This window comes from Eschrichtius robustus, chromosome 2 (genome assembly GCF_028021215.1).
Source record: "Eschrichtius robustus isolate mEscRob2 chromosome 2, mEscRob2.pri, whole genome shotgun sequence".
Classification (NCBI taxonomy): Eukaryota; Metazoa; Chordata; class Mammalia; order Artiodactyla; family Eschrichtiidae; genus Eschrichtius; species Eschrichtius robustus.
The window spans coordinates 118,803,719-118,820,653 of record NC_090825.1 but is presented as its reverse complement, the minus strand read 5'-3'; the positions used below and the strand labels follow the sequence as shown (position 1 = coordinate 118,820,653).

At 51.2% G+C, this 16,935-nt stretch overlaps 2 protein-coding genes across 3 annotated transcripts in view; one reads left to right on the top strand and one right to left on the bottom strand.

Moving 5' to 3' along the window:
* Positions 1-12,667, bottom strand: part of RNF14 (ring finger protein 14) — a 41,033-nt gene extending 28,366 nt beyond the window's left edge. Inside the window, exon 1 of one of the 2 annotated variants that reach the window (XM_068536080.1) lies at positions 12,523-12,667. The gene's annotated coding sequence lies outside the window, so the exon portion shown is untranslated. The remainder of the gene's footprint in view (positions 1-12,522) is intronic. The other variant, XM_068536081.1, reaches the window with a different exon arrangement.
* Positions 468-13,323, top strand: PCDH12 (protocadherin 12). Its single transcript, XM_068536077.1, has 4 exons — positions 468-3,539; positions 6,933-7,030; positions 8,957-9,108; positions 12,446-13,323. Exons 1-4 carry the CDS (start codon positions 660-662, stop codon positions 12,913-12,915), a joined length of 3,600 nt encoding a protein of 1,199 aa, XP_068392178.1. The 5' UTR covers positions 468-659; the 3' UTR covers positions 12,916-13,323.
* Positions 13,324-16,935: the final 3,612 nt, after the last annotated feature.

Here is a 16,935-nt window from a genome sequence, read left to right as displayed (position 1 = left end):
GGGGGATGGGAGAAGAATAACGGGAGATGACGGAAACAAAGAGAGACAAGGAAGGGAAGAGAGGCCAGGGTGTGACTTGCCCAGGAGGGGCTCAGGCTCTCTGCTCACTTGGCCACAGCAGGGGCTCCCCTCCCCTCAGTGGCCGCCTTGCCGCATGGACAGCACCTTCCCATCCGGCCTGTCCCCAGCCGCATCCTCCTCAGCGGCGGGCCACTCAGCTTCACGGAAACTCTCTTTCTCTAATTGGCATAGAAACTCATAGCCCTCCCTTTTCCTGTAGGTGGGGTTTCCATAGGAAAAAGCTGCTTCTCTGTTTCCCCAGCCTAGCAACTGTTTGGAAGTCAGATCCCCACATCCTGCTCTACTGGGTCAAGTCCCTCCTGGACCAGCTCTTGTCCATCATTTGCTAACGGGGACCAACAGTGCCCCTGGACAATTTTACTTCATTGGTCCTTGGACCCCTCAAATCTCTTCTGATGAAGATGGCCTTGCCTGGGAATTCTGCTGGCTCCATCAACTAATTATGGGACAAGGCTGTGCCAGCAGGTCTGGGGGCAGGAGAACAGGGCTAATCAAGCGCCCCAGGAAACACTGGAGGACTTGCCCAGCCTTTGAAGAAGTCTAGCGGTTTTTGGATCTAGCCCACTCTGGCGGTAAGCATGATGCGACTTCTGCCACTTCTGCTGGGACTTTTGGGGCCAGGTGGCTACTTGTTCCTTTCAGGGGATTGTCAGGAGGTCACCACTCTCACTGTGAAATATCAAGTGTCAGAGGAAGTACCGTCCGGCACAGTGATAGGGAAGCTGTCTCAGGAACTGGGCCGGGAGGAGAGGTCTGGGCGAGCAGGGGCTGCCTTCCAGGTCTTGCAGTTGCCTCAGGCGCTCCCCATCCAGGTAGACTCCAAGGACGGCCTGCTCAGCACAGGGAGGCGGCTGGACCGGGAGCAGCTTTGCCGGCAGCAGGATCCCTGCCTGGTTTCCTTTGACGTGCTTGCCACAGGGGATTTGGCTCTCATCCACGTGGAGATCCAGGTGCTGGACATCAATGACCACCAGCCACGGTTTCCCAAAGGTGAGCAGGAGCTGGAAATCTCTGAGAGCGCCTCCCTGCGCACCCGGATCCCCCTGGACAGAGCTCTGGACCCAGACACTGGCCCCAACACCCTGCACTCCTACACCCTGTCTCCCAGTGAGCATTTTGCCCTGGATGTCATTGTGGGGCCCGATGAGACCAAACACGCAGAACTCGTGGTGGTGAAGGAGCTGGACCGGGAAATCCACTCATTTTTTGATCTGGTGTTAACTGCCTATGACAGTGGGAACCCCCCCAAGTCAGGCACCAGCTTGGTCAAGGTCAATGTCCTGGATTCCAATGACAATAGCCCTGTGTTTGCTGAGAGCTCGCTGGCACTAGAAATCCAAGAAGACGCTTCCCCTGGTACTCTCCTCATAAACTTGACTGCCACAGACCCTGATCAAGGCCCCAACGGGGAGGTGGAATACTTCCTCAGTAAGCATGTGCCTCCAGAGGTGCTGGACACCTTCAGTATTGATGCCAAGACAGGCCAGGTGATTCTGCGTCAACCCCTAGACTATGAGAAAAATCCTGCCTACGAGGTGGACGTCCAGGCAAGGGACCTGGGTCCCAATCCCATCCCAGCCCACTGCAAAATTCTCATTAAGGTTCTGGATGTCAATGACAACACCCCAAGCATCCACGTCACATGGGCCTCCCAACCATCACTGGTGTCCGAAGCTCTTCCCAAGGACAGTTTCATTGCTCTCATCATGGCAAAAGACCTAGACTCAGGAAACAATGGTCTGGTCCACTGTTGGCTGAGCCAAGAGCTGGGTCACTTTAGGCTGAAAAGGACCAATGGCAACACATACATGCTGCTAACCAATGCCACGCTGGACAGAGAGCAGTGGCCGCAATATACCCTCACTCTTTTGGCCCAAGACCAAGGACCCCAGCCCTTATCAGTCAAGAAACAGCTCAGCATTCAGATCAGTGATGCCAACGACAACGCACCTGTGTTTGAGAAAAGCAGGTACCAGGTCTCCACTCGGGAAAACAACCTACCCTCTCTTCACCTCATTACCATCAAGGCCCATGATGCAGATCTGGGCGTTAATGGGAAAATCTCATACCACATCCAGGACTCCCCAGTTTCTCACTTGGTAGCTATTGACTCAGACACAGGCGAGGTCATCGCTCAGAGGTCACTGGACTATGAACAGATGGCCGGCTTTGAGTTCCTGGTGATCGCAGAGGACAGGGGCCAGCCCCAGCTTGCATCCAGTGTCTCTGTGTGGGTCAGCCTCCTGGATGCCAATGATAATGCCCCAGAGGTGATTCACCCCATACTCAGCGATGGGAAAGCCAGCCTCTCGGTGCTTGTAAATGCCTCCACAGGTCACCTGCTGGTGCCCATTGAAACTCCCAATGGCGTGGGTCCAGCAGGCACTGACATGCCACCACAGGCCACCCCCAGCTCCCGGCCATTCCTTTTGGTGACCATTGTAGCAAGAGATGCAGACTCGGGGGCAAATGGAGAGCTCCTCTACAGCATTCAGAGTGGGAACGAAGCCGGTCTCTTCGTCCTCAGCCCCCACCTGGGGCAGCTGTTCATCAACATCACCAATGCCAGTAGCCTCACTGGGAGTGAGTGGGAGCTGGAGATCGTGGTGGAAGACCGAGGCAGCCCCTCCTTACAGACCCGAGCCCTGTTGAGGGTCTTCTTCGTCACCAGTGTGGACCACTTGAGGGACTCAGCCCGTGAGCCTGGGGCTCTGAGCACATCGGTGCTCACAGTGATTTGCCTGGTCGTACTGCTGGCCATCTCCGGGTTGATCTTGGCTCTGATTATGTCCATTTGCCGGACGGAGAAGAAGGACAACAGGGCCTACAACTGTCGGGAGGCCGAGTCCACCTACCGTCACCAGCCCAAGAGGCCCCAGAAACACATCCAGAAGGCGGACATCCACCTCGTGCCTGTGCTCAGGGGCCAGGTGGATGAGCCTGGCGAAGCTGGGCAGCCCCCCAAGCACGTGGGCAAGGAAGCGATGATGGAAGCAGGCTGGGACCCCTGCCTGCAGGCCCCCTTTCATCTCACACCCACCCTGTACAGGACTCTGCGTAACCAAGGTAACCAGGGAACGCTGGCCGAGAGCCGAGAGGTGCTGCAGGACACTGTCAACCTCCTTTTCAACCATCCCAGGCAGAGGAATGCCTCCCGGGAGAACCTGAACCTTCCCGAGCCCCAACCTGCGACGGGCCAGCCCCGCTCAAGGCCCCTGAAGGTTGCGGGCAGCCCCACAGGGAGGGTGCCTGGGGACCAGGGCAGTAAGGAGGCCCCGCTGAGCCCCCCAGCCTCCTCTGCAACCCTGAGGCGGCAGCGGAATCTCCATGGCAAAGTAGCCCCTGAGAAAGAGTCAGGCCCCCGTCAGATCCTGCGGAGCCTGGTCCGGCTGTCTGTGGCTGCCTTTGCGGAGCGGAACCCCGTAGAGGAGCTCACTGTGGATTCGCCTCCTGTTCAGGTACCTCGGTGTGGGCAGCTCCCTCTCTTGTCACCACCCCCTCACCCGCCCGCAACAGCATCAGACCCCATTACCCTCACATTCTTCACATTCATTCCTCAGGCTCACCACGCACTTTAGGACGCATTGGGTGCAGTGGTTCAGGGCACAGCTCTGGGGTCAACAGAATTTAGCTGTGTGATCCCGGACAAATGACTTACTGTCTCTGAGCCTTAGTTTCCTTATCTATAAAATAGGGATGACAGTAAGAGCATCTGCCTTGCAGAATTGTCCTAAGGATTTGGTCAGTTAATTCCTATATGAGCACTTACTTAGAGTGCCTTGTGCAAGTAGACACATAGCAAAGGTAGTGATTAAGAGTACAAGCTTTGGAGCAAGGCTGCCCAGGTTCAAATTCTGGCTCCACCTCTTCCAAGCTGTGAACCACAGGGAAGTCACTCAGCTCTTCTGTTGAAGTTGCCCAAGTTAACAGCACCCATCTCCCAAGTTTGCTTGAAGATAATAAAGTGAATGTACTTAAAGCCTCTAGAATAGCGTCTGGCGTGTAGTCAGCACTCAGAAAATGATTATGATGATTTCTGCAAAGCTCTTCTCCATTTCACCTGCCCTCATCTCATCTGGGCAACCTCCGGGTGAAGCAAGCCGGCATACGCATCGCTGCCCCCAGGCTCAGGGGCGCATTTGACCTGCCTGAGACCCCAGAGCTTGCCAGCTAGGCCTATGGGATAGGACAGTGGAAACAACCTTGGAACTTGGGAGTTAGGCAGATCTAGGTTCCAGTTTCAGCACAGCCACTTTAGGAGCTGGGCAACATTAACATCTGAGCCTTATTTTCTTCATCTATAAAATGGGGATTGTGATGCCAAATTTAGCTGTATCTACCTCCCAGGGGGTTGAGAATTAAATGGGATGATGAATGGCTGTGTCCAATGACCTAGGATTTACTGGACACACCTGGGAAAGCTTTTTCCGGGATGGTGCCTGATCTCACACCTGTATCAACTCCTCTGAACCCCAGATCATTTTCCCTGTGCCAGGCTGCCCGCCCAAGGCACACTTCTGTCATGAGCCAGGCTATCAGCTCACGTTTCCTGCGGAGCAAGGACACAGCTTCCTTCCCCCACCCCTTCCCCAGGAAGCCACCTCGAGAGGGCCCAGCTGCTCTCTCAGGAGTCCTGCCCTGGGCTCTGTGCAGCCCCAGAAGTCGCCCAGAGCCAGTCATTCATTCATTTGTTCATTCATTCATTCATTCACCCATGCATTCATCAAATGCTTATTGAATGAGCTCTTTGTGCCAAACACTGTGCTGGTGGTTGGCAAACAGAGACAGCAGATAGCAAGCCCTGTGGGTGACCCCATTGGGGTGAAAGAGAGAAGGGTACCAAGTTGGGACCAAGTTGAGGGTAAGAGGCAGCTTGCCTAATGCTTGTCTTTCCAGTAGCACAGTGCCACAGTGGAGTCAGATCCCGTTTCAAAGTCCAACCCTGCCTCTAATCGCTGTGTAGACCCTGTGAGCCTCAGGTGCCACATCTGTAAAGTGGGTATAATGGTATCTCTTTCCTTGGGTTACTGAAGAATGACATGAGATTATATACCACTGGACAGTTATTAAGTGCTTATCATAAGATCTATTACTAAGTAATTTATAGACTTTCACTCATTTAATCCTCATAGCCACAACCAACACATGACCTGGGTCTCATTATTATTCCCTTTTTTTTTTTTATTGCTGAGGAAACTGAGGCTCAGAATGCTTAAGTAATTCCTCAAGGCCACACAGATGGGAAGTGGAACAGGGGCAGATTTAGGACTTGAACCCAAGTCTGACTCCAGAGTCTGGACTCTTAACTGTGGAATGACAGCATACAACTTAGGGTTTGGCACTCAGGGAGTTTCCCTGAAGTATCACCTGTCACCCGAAAAAAGGATGGCAGGTGCTTGTAGGAGGGTTTCTGGGCCTGAGCCAGGAGGTGGGAACTTCCCTGAGGCAGGCAATGGAACCCTGACCCTCCCACATCACAGTGAAACCCCAGTCCTGGCCACCTCCCCTTCCAACTCTCCTCTGAGGTTGGCACTTTCTGTCTTGAGCTGCCCAGAGGGCAGAGGGGCCCGCTCAGGGAAGAGAGGGGCTGGGCCCAGGAGGGAGGCAGAGGCAGCATTTCTAGCAGGAACAACCCAAACCCCTCGACTCTGCAGAGCATTTCAAACTTTCAAACCACCTAATTAATCCTGACAACCCTGTAAAGAAGTCTGGGTGGTATTTTTAGATCCACCTTAGAGATGAGGAAACTGAGGTCTGAGTTTGTCTAAAAACCTGCCTAACATCACACAACAAGCTAGAAACGACCTTGACTTGGTCTGTTGCTTCTCCCTCACAAGGGCCTGTGGGGCCTGGCCCTGACATCTCACCCACCCCTGCCCCATTCACCAGCCTTTCTGAAACGCCACCGTTTCCTCTGGCCTTTCAGCTTGAGCGCCTTCTGACCGAAACTCCCTTCCTCCCTCACCCTGGCCCTCACTCTCTCTCCACTTGCCAAGCCCCTGTGGAACCTCCAGGTCTCAGCAGAGGCGCCTGGCATGTAGTATGAACTCAGAAAACATTTGTTGAAATAAGTGAATTACTTCCCCCTGTATCCACAGCCCCACCCCGTAACTCCCTCCTTGCTGCAAGCTGGGTGAGGGGCCTTCCTCTGCTCCACTTGACCTCCACCCTTTCTCATCCCTGGTGCAACCCCCCGTAGCAGCTGCTGTGTCCCGTCTCCCCTGACTGTCCTCCCTGGCAGACTGGGAACTCCCTGAGGGCAGAGACTGGGCCTTGTTCTCATTCTTAGCCCCCCAGCAAGCACTCGGCCTGGCACAAACAAGCTCTCATTAAATACTTGTCGAGCGAATGAAAGGATGAATAAACGAATGATTCAAAGACACCCTTCTGCCTTCTGTACAACATAGTCTTACATCTGGCCCGCCAACAATGGCTTAGTCTTTGAACATCACTGAAGCGGGGGAAATAACACTTTACAATAATCCTTATCGAGGTTATAATACATTTATAGTCAGGACATGCCCTTTTCACCCCCGTCCCACAGCTTCCACCGGGAGCAGGTCTCCTGGGGGAATGAGAGTTGGGGGACAGGCCCAGAGGGTCCTCATTCTCTCTCTCAGACTCCCAGGTCCCGGGAATTTGTAGTTGACACATGGCCAGGCAGGGAACCTGTCTGCATATATCCCTGCCTCCCTCACCATCACCGTTCACCATCCCCCATCCGATCCACAAACATCTGAAGCTGGAGGAAAGACTATAAAAAGAAAGCGCCGGCATTGAGGGAAACATCCGGTGAGGAAGTGTGCTGGGTCGGAATTGTGTGGAGTCAACAGATTTTTCCTGTCTTGTAGCAAATCTCCCAGCTGCTGTCCTTGCTGCATCAGGGCCAATTCCAGCCCAAACCAAACCACCGGGGAAATAAGTACTTGGCCAAGCCCGGCGGCAGCAGGTAAGCTGCACGTAGCCCCCACTGGCTTCTCAAGCCCCCCACCAGCCTGCCCTCACCCTTGCAGCCTCTGTGCCTTGAGGAAGGGTGAGCACATCCCAGACGCTGCTCCCCTGGGAGACTGCAGCAAACAGCATCCATCCCCCAACCCAGGCATCCTGGTCCTGGAGCAACTGTATTAATAGTATTTACAGGACCCGAGTCACTAAGGAAGTGACTTCATCCCTGAGGCTCTGATTATCTGTTCCCTGATTGCAGAGGTGCTGGGCTATGAACTTTAAATCTGTAACGTTTAGCTCTTTCTCTTGACCCTTAAACATAATATGAAGGCTCCTGGCTAAGGATGTGGGTGTGTGGGTGTGTTCCTTTGGGCGGTCCTAGAATTAAAGAGACCTCAAGAGTACATCTAATTTAACTCCCTCTTGCTACAGATGGAGAAACTGAGGCTCTAAGTAGTTTGATCCAACCCAGCTACGTAAACTTGAGCAAGTCAGATCGAGCCTCAGGGCCGCAGTTTCTCATCCATGAAACAGAGGTCACCACACTTCCTTGTAGTGATGGGGTAAGGATTTAATGATCAATGCGTTCTAAGCCCATGGCCCAGTGCCTGGCACATAGGAGGTACACAAACAATGCTAAATCCTTTCCCCTTAAAGTGACTTTGCTCAAGGTCAAACAGCCAGTGAGTGGCAAAGCTGGGACCAGCTCTCAGGACACTGACTTCTGGTTCAGTGCTCTTGCTGTGACAACTTACAGTCTTTTTGTTGTCGTTTTTTTTGCAAACATAGCTAGCAATAGTGTAGAATAGGGGTGAGCACACACATTCCAGAGTCATATCAGCCTGGATTTGAATTCTTACTTAATTTGTGGGGACCTTGGGCAAGCTACCTAATCTTTACAAATCTTGGTTTTCTCATTTGTAAAATGAGGACAACAAGAGAACCCCTTACAGAAGTGAAAGGTTTGATGAGAAGGTAAATATACCTTGCAAAGTTTATGTCTGACTCAGAGTAATTGCTCAATAAACATTAGTTGTTGCCATTACTTGCAAACTTGCTACCCCTGCATAGGAGCAGAAATGGCCACAGAAAAAAAGCAGCAAGGACCCCCAGGCCTTAAAGGGAGCCTTTCCAGATGCTGGGATGAGGGGCCAGGCCTGTCCCCACCATGCTGAGGTAGTCCCAGGAACTGGCCTCCCCCAGGTGATAGGGAGGGTCTTTGGGAGGGAGGGGTCAGGGAGACAGCAAGAGACACCATAGTAGATTCTGAGTAGCTTTTGGATGCCTCACCTCAGCTGCATCCTCTATTGACCTGCTCTTCCGGTCTGGGATTTAGCCTCAAATAGGGAGGAAGGAACATTCAGTCACTCAGTCCACAAAGTATTTATTAAGCACCTACTCTGTGCCAAGTCCTATTCTGAGCACTGGTGAGAGAGCAGGGGATAAGACAGACAAATATCCCTGCCCTCACTGGAGCTCATACTCAGATAGAGGGATGGAGGGGTGGAAGGATGACTGCATTAGATCACCCAAAGTTTACTAAACTCCTATTCCATGCCAGGTAATGAGAAGCAATGGAGGGACAATGGTGAGTAATACCAGGGCATTCATAGTCACTTCTGTTTGCTGACTGCTTACAACACTGTGCTAAGCTCTTTACATGCAACACCTCATTTTACCCCCATAATGCCCCATGAGGTGGGTGTTATTTATTACTCCCATTTTACAGATGAAGAAGCAGACTCAGAGTAAGCAGGAGGGCTGGGATCAAGTAACCCAGGTTGGTCTGACTCTGAAGGCTGGGCTGTGGACCCACTTCCCTCTGTGGATGAATGAATGCTGGCATGAATAGAAGACTATTCATGAGCAGGAATGAATGAATCTATGTGTGAATTTCCTCACTCGTGGACTGGGTCGGCTTCCTTTGCAGGAGTGCAATCCCAGACACAGATGGCCCAGGTGCCAGGGCTGGTGGCCAGGCAGAACTGGATCAGGAGGAAGGGCCCTTGGACCCTGAGGAGGACCTCTCTGTGAAGCAGCTGCTAGAAGAAGAGCTGTCGAACCTGCTGGACCCTTACACAGGTAGGGACTCCCCAGGGTCACCATGACCCCGCTTCTGCCCCCACGGTACCCTCCTGTGCCCAGGCTTCAGAGTTCTGCTCCAATCCACTGCAGGAAAACAGCCATTCTATTTCTGGAGAAGACTATCAGCAACATTTTTTTACTTCCCCTGGAGCTTCAGATCTTCATTTGTTTAAAGATCAGATTCTACTTTGATTATTCATTTTAAAAAAATCATCATAAGAATAGTGAACAGTTACTGAGTTCTTGGTGTGTGCCAGGTACCAAGGAAGCATCTTATACACATCATCTCAGTTAAGCTTCCAAACAGTATTTTCAGGTAGATATTATGAGCTCCAATTTAGAGATCAGCAAACTCAGGCTCAGAGAAGTAATACAGCCTGCCCTGAGTCACCTTCAATGATTGAAGGGAAGCCATCCTGAGCCCACCTACCATCAGGGGACCTCTCTTTACCTCCTAAACCACTCATCTGCATTTCTTTGAAGTCTTTAAATACCCTTTTACCCTGAGAATTCAAGAATCTGCCAGCTCCCTCCACCCCTGCACCAGTCAGCCTCCTCCAGGTAACACACAGTAAGTCCAACCTACGCTGTGATTTTCTGTTTCTGTAGTTAATAATCTGCTCCTCATCTGGACATATTCTGTGCACTGAAGGCATGACAGCCTTGGTTAAAAAAATATATAGCTAACTTTTATTGAGTGCTTTCTGTGTGCTAGTCCCTGTTCTAATTGCCTCATGAGAAAATCTTCTGAGATAGGGACTATTCGTTATCCCCATTTCATAAAGGAAAAAAACTGAGGGGCCAGGGTGTTTAATAATTTTCCCAAGGTTGTGCAGCCAATGGTTATTAACCCAGGCAGTGTGGCTCTAAATTAAAATTAAGTAAAATGAAATCTTATTAAAATCAAGTAAAATGAAAAATTCAGTTCCTCAGTCATATCAGCCACATTTCCGGAGCTCAGTAGCTACGTGTGGCTAATGGATATTGCTTGGGACAGCACAAATCTACAGAGTTTTATAGGACAGCATTGTCTAGAATGCAGAGCTGTGAGGTCCAATAGAGTAGCCACTGGCCACATGTGAAAATGGCTAGCACGAATTGAGATGTGATAGAAGTATAAAACACGCTCCAGATTTTGAAGCCTTAGTATGAAAAAAGAATGTAAAACATCTCATTAATAATTTTAATATTGATTATGTGATAAAATGATGATATTAAATATAAAAATACTTCTACAAATTAATTTCACCTTTTCTTTTCTTTTCTACTTTTTAAATGTGGCTACTAGAAAATTTCAGATGACCTCACTGCCTTGCATTATATCTCTGTGCACCAGCTCTGCGCTGGAACCTGTGGGCTCTGTTCCCATGTGGTCCTGCTTCCCCATAGCACAGAGGGCAAAGAACACAGGGGGATGGTAACAAGTGGTGTGACAAAGAGCGCAGCAGGGGTAGAAGTGCCTGCACTGCTCACAGGTCTGGACTGTGATGGGGCTACTGGTGAATGTGCCTGACACTGGGGTCTTGGCTGCATCAGCTAACAGCCCCACCTGAGGATGTGATGATGACCATATTTGACCGTTGCATGAGCTCATTGAATGCTTACAGCCACCTGACAAGATAAGTGCTACTATTTCACCACTTTATCAGCGAAAAAGGAGGCTCAGAGAGGTTGAGCAAGTTTTTCAAGGTCACACTGCTCATAAGCTGCAAAGTTAGGAAATCAAACCCAGGTCTGCCCAGTGCCCGCCTGCCGCGGAGTGAATTCATCATCACATTTCAGCCATTCTCCTACACTCCACTGATTTTCTCATTCCAAGCTTCATTCCTTCCAAAGCTCTCTGACCCTTGTGCAAGGAAAAGGCTGATTCTGTAACAGCAAAAGAGTTCTAACCTTATTACCCCAGAGTCTCAGGGAACTTAGGTTTACATTTCCCAAATGTCCAGGGTTAATATTTATGTCCATTCAATCATTCAATAAACGTTCACTAAGCCCCAGGGATGGGCTGGACCAGTCAGGAAGGGGCCTGACCCTGCCTCACAGCCTGCCCAGCCCCACCCTGTGAAGGCAAGACCGAGACTCATTTATCAATAGAAACAGCATTTACTGTATTTTGGAATAACTTTTCAAAATCACAAAAGTAATATTTGGTTAATATAGACAAATCTAGATAAACAAAAAGAGAATAAATCATTTCTGCACAGGGGTAATTTCAGTTAACACTATGATGCGTCCCCTTCCAGTCTTTCATTCTACACACAGATTTTAAAGCAGGTTACCTTAAGCAAATATTAAATACATGTTAAAGCAGATGTTGTATCTTTTTTTTTTTTAAGGACACACATTCTTAACCACAAGGCCTATACTTTCTTCCCTCTGGCTTGGCCTCTATCATTGGGCCTGGGACTAGTTTTCTGAGACAGGATTTTCTGTTGAAGAGATGGGAAAAGGAGAAGTGTGATGGTGGGATTTGGGGCCTGGGGGACACTTTTTCACTGCCCCGGCCCTTTCCTGGGACAGCTCTTAGGCAGCCAGCCCCTTCACACGGTTTCCTGCAGCTTGAGAGGGGAAGGTTAAGGAGTTGAGAGCATGGGGCCGGGAGGCAACAGTACAGACCTTAGTAGGCCTGGGAAACCAGAACCACCTAGCATCCAGGGGGAGGAAGGGCCAGCTCTTCAGAGAGTGGGTGGGGTGGTGCAGTGACAGGGGGCTTCCAAGTCATCAGACCTGGGGGTCAAATCTGGGCTTGGTTGCCTAGTAGCTGTGTGACAACTTCTTGGAACCTCAGTTTCCTCATCCATAAAATACTCTTGACTTCAAAGGTTTGTGTGGAGGTTAAATGAGATAATTATGTAAATTGCTCAGCACAGAAGTACTTAATGAGTGGTCACTATTATTATGAATAGGAACCGAAGGCAGCACCAAGCCAGGAACTCCAGCATTGGCTAAAAACGGGGATTCCCCCCCCACCTATCCTCAGCTAGTGGTGTCCTGAGGGAGTGAAAATCCTGGCTGTACAGGGATGGATGAAGGTCACCTAAACCTGAAACACCCCTACGGACCGGGAGATGCTTTAGAACCGGGCCATTTCTCATTCTAGGCCTTCCTCCTCCCCCTGCCGCGTCCTCACTTAGCTCACGCGCGGACCTCAGTCGCTGCCTTCCTGCCCGGCGCGCTTCCCTGTCAGGGCCTCTTCCTTCCCGCCCACCTCCGGCCGTCCCATCGGTCCCCTCCATTTCCCTTTCCTCCTTTGTCCGGCGCCCCGCCCTGCCCACGACCCCACCCCCACCCGCCATGGGCTCCGCCCTCACCGCGTCCCTTCCGCCCCCTGCAGGCCTGGCCCTGGACCGGCTGAGCGTCCCCGACCCGGCCTGGATGGCAAGACTCTCTTTGCCCCTCGCCACCAACTACCGTGACAACGTGTTCTCCCCGGACGCTGCGACCTCGGAGGAGCCCAGGACCTTCCAGACGTTCGGCAAGGCGCCGGGGCCCGAGCTGAGCCCGACGGGCACGCGGCTGGCCAGCACCTTCCTGTCGGAGATGAGCTCACTGCTGGAGATGCTGCTGGAGCAGCGCCCCGCCGTGCCGGTGGAGGCCGCCTCCGAGGTGCTGCGGCGGCTCTCAGTCTGCGGAAGGACCCTGAGTCTAGACCTAGCCACCAGCGGGGCCTCGGGCTCCGAAGGCCCTGGGGTCCGAGCTGGAAAGCAGGGGGCCGAGGGCAGGACCAGCAGCGGCAGCAGCAGCAGGGGCCTGTGGATCCAGGAACCAGGGGCCCCGGGAGATGTTAGGAAGCCCAGGCCCTGAGGATTCTGGGACAGGAGGTGGTTTCTCTAATCTTTGAACTCACTGACCAGAGGCGGCCTGAGAACTTAAGGTGACCAGTGCTGCCCCACAGAGGAGTCAGGAGCCCCAGGACAAACAGCGGGCTGACCAAAGCAACCCCTTGTTAGGGGCTGGCTCTGCCTGTGGATTTTTTGGAGGAGGAAGACAGTTGGCCGCTGAGATAAGTGTTTGCTGGCAAAACACATGTAAGAGCACAGAGGGTTCATCCTCCTGCAGAACGGATGCCAAGGAGTGTCACAAGCAGGAAAGGATGGCCTGGGTGCACACTGGAGGGTGTGGGGGGCTGGATCCTGGGGCACCAGGCAAAGCTCTCTGACCTATTAATAAAGGAAAAGCAGTGGCTTGTTATCCTGTTTGCACCTGTCGAGAGGGAGGACGGAAGAATAAGAGTGAAGGTTCTTTGTCATCCAGTCCCTGGCCAGAGGGTCATGCGGGGCCTGGGCGGGAGGGTGCACAGTGTTAGGTTGGCAATGATGGACATGGGTACTCTTGACCCCTGCTCCTCTGCTGCTGCTACATTATCAAATAATCCGATTCTCAGCTGGAAAATTAAGGCTAAGAAAAGCATGACTATAGAGCATTAACACGAGCCAGGCAAAAGTCTTTACAATAGGATTTAATTTCATTTCTCCACAACCCTAGGAGGAGAGGTGTTATTATCCCCTTTTCACAGACAAGGCCATGAGACTTGGAGAGGCTGAGGGTCTTGCCCAAGATCAAGCAGAGAGAGGAGGCAGAGCCAGGAATTGGAACTAGGCTTGTCCAACACCAAAACCCATGCCCTCGACCTTGACACTAGACTGCCAGCCAAGGAAAGGAAAAGCCCCCATAGGTGAGCTTTTGCCAGTAGCAGACTTGCCTGAGATCCCCGCAAGAAACACTGTTGAAAAGAACATTTCCAGAGCCACTCAGGCCTTCACATCTCTGCTCTTCCAAGCACATAGTGAGAGGGACTTGGAACTGACCTGATGCAGGGTAGGCGTCTGCAGACTCCTGTCCTTTCCCAGCAAGCAGCCCTTCAGGTACAGAAGTCATCTTTCCAGACCCACCAATCGTGAGTAAATCTTCCTCTGTCACAGCAGTGAATTCAGGCCCTAGAGGACAGTGTGTGAACCGGGTCTATGAAATTGACACTGACAGCAGCAAACCTTCCAGGAGAGGAAGGAGTGAAAAAAATAGCAAATATTTTCCCAAGGCTCAGCCTTATGATTTCCCTGGAAATTTCCAAGCAGTCTATTCAGCTTCTCAGTAACGTGGGGCTTTCTTGGATACTAAAGGGAAAAATTCCTTTCTGTGCCTGTCCTTTTGCCCTTTTTCTGGAGCTCAGTACACATGTTCACTGTCCACAGAAATGGGCCAATCATACTCCCAACTAGGGATAATGAAAACCATCCACACTTGGAATGCAATGAGGCATCATTATTCCATTACCCCGTTTTACAGATGAGGAAAATGAGGCCCTCATAGTGCTTCAGGAGCTCCAGGAATGCTTCTGGAGCAGGGTCTCTAGGTCTCTGATCATCTCACTCCGAGGCAGAGTAAACTCTTTACAAGGTCTGTGATTTGCAAGCTGTTGGGTTCCCCAAGTCAATGAAAGAGGCTGGGGGACACCAAGCAGGTAGGGTCTCCAACCTGACCAGCCGGGTACCTGGCACAAGGCAACACTTGATGAATACTTGTTGAATGGAAGAATAAATGAATAAATGGGTAAATAAATGCTACAGGAGTCCCTTTTCTCTATATTGGAGCTCCAGGTAAGACTTCCTTAGAAAAGAGAAAAAAAATGTTCCATTATGTGAAGACAAAGTCTGAAAACCACAGCACTGGAGTAGACAGTGCTGACCCCCAGTTACTAGTGGATTTTCAGTGCAGAGCTGATGTTGGGAGGTGGAGAGAAGAGATGGGGAGAGGAGGTGACCTAGGGAAACTGGAACCAGGGCTCGCAACTGGATCACTGCCTCACTCTAGTTCAAAAGTCCTAAATCTTGGGCCCCCTGAATGCCAGGCAAGACTGTGTACAGGCATTTTTCTAGGCAGAAGATACGGAGTTATCAGATTTGCAAAGGAACATGTGACCTATAAAAAGATAAGCAGCACCGCTCTCAGTCACTATCTAAACCTCCACAGACATGGGCAACTTTAGTCACAAGGAGTCTGAACACTTTATAGCCAAGGAAATGGCAAGACAGAAAGGGCTGACTGGCCCAGAGCCACACGGCAGGCTTGTGACAGGGCTAGCAGCTGCATCTGAGATCCAGGATGATGTTCTTTCTAATATATCAAGGGCTCTTAACCTGGGGTTCTTGGTTGGGCTTTAGGATCTAAGAACCTGCTGAACTGCATGCAAAATTGGGAAGATGTGCATTTTTCTATGGGAAGGAGTCAGTGCTTTCATCTGATTCTCAAAGGGGTCTGTGACCTAAATAAGATTAAGGCCCACTGTGATCCTCTATTCCCCGCAGAACCTGGAGAACTCATGGTAGAGCCGTTCCTGTTCTGAGGCAACCGACCTTTGATCAGGGCGGGGGTGTATGTACGTGAGGGTTAGTGCTGTCACCCGAACGTTGCAACCCCTCCAAGTAGGCTGATACCAGCCCTTTCCCCGATAACCGGCTGAGAGTGAGACGGTGTGTATGCTGACAGAACCAAGTGTGCTGAACAGAAAGGTTACAGAAACTTCTTGACATCAGCCGAGATGTCAGAGCTGAGACCTTGGACGTGCTCAAAACTGTTTCCACCAAGATGGGCTCTGTCCCCCGGGAGACTGAAGGAGCTGGCGAGCCAGCGAGCACTCAGTTAAATGTCGTCTTAATTTGGAAAGCGCAGAGGGACATTTTTTATCAATAGTCAGCCGTTCTCCAGCACCAGGAGTGCAATGCAGTGCTCACTCAGAGCCTGGGGGCAGTTCTGAGATTGACAGGAAGCCTCCTTGTCTGTCACCCAACTTCAGCTTGGCAGCTCACTGACCCTACCTCTCCTCTGACTGAAATGAGTGAGATGGCAACTACCACTCTTGGGACTCTGGAGAGAACCAAATCTCCAACACGAGAAGAGAGGACAGGGGAGGGGAGGGAGGAGTTTTAGCACAGGCTCAGCCTGGCACATAGTGTGTACCTAGAAAATAGGTCAGTGTTTTCCAGTCCCTACTGAGTACTGGGCACAATATAATGGGTCCGGGGTCGAGGGCACGATCAGAAACGCTCATTCAACAAACATTTTATGTTTGCTGAGCAATTACTACAGGTCAGAAGTAGCACTAGGAATGGCAGTCAGGGGAGGGGTATACAGAATCATACATTCAACAGATATTTTAAAGCACCTCCTATGTTGCTGGGTAGGCTTGGTGGTGGTGTCCGCTGGAGAAAAGACAATGCATGCAATCACTCATTCACTGAATGAATATTTACTGAACATTTACTAAGTGCCCTGCCCTGTATTAGCACTGAAGATATAATGAACCAAACAGCCTCATTCCCTCCACAGTGTCAGGGCTCCCTGAAAACAGCATCTCCAGATGAGGAAACTGAGGCAGCAGAGCCTTGCGCAAAGGGCTCATTGCTGAGGGCATCAGGGCTCGAACCTGGGGTCATCCTGACCCAGGCTGGCCCTGCTAACAAAGGCCACCTCCCTAGCCTCCCCTCACATTTCCTTTCAGGGCACTGACAATGAGTCATTAATAACGGAATTTTAATGGCAAAAGCACAGCAGTTCCAGGGTCTGCGAGGAAGCCCATCCCCTGGGGCTGTACAGAGACCGTAGGGACTGAACAGCAAGGATTCTTGGCCCCTTGACAGCATTTCTCTCACGACTCTTCCATCCTTCCTGCTCCACAAGGAGAGCTTAAAAATATCCTCCCTCCACATTTGGTACCCTGAATTGGATCAGCACTTAACTTATAACGACAGAGAGGGAGGGAGAGCCCTATCTGGCCATCAACACAGAAGGCCCTGGGTCCCCGGACTGTGTGAACTGCCCCTCTGC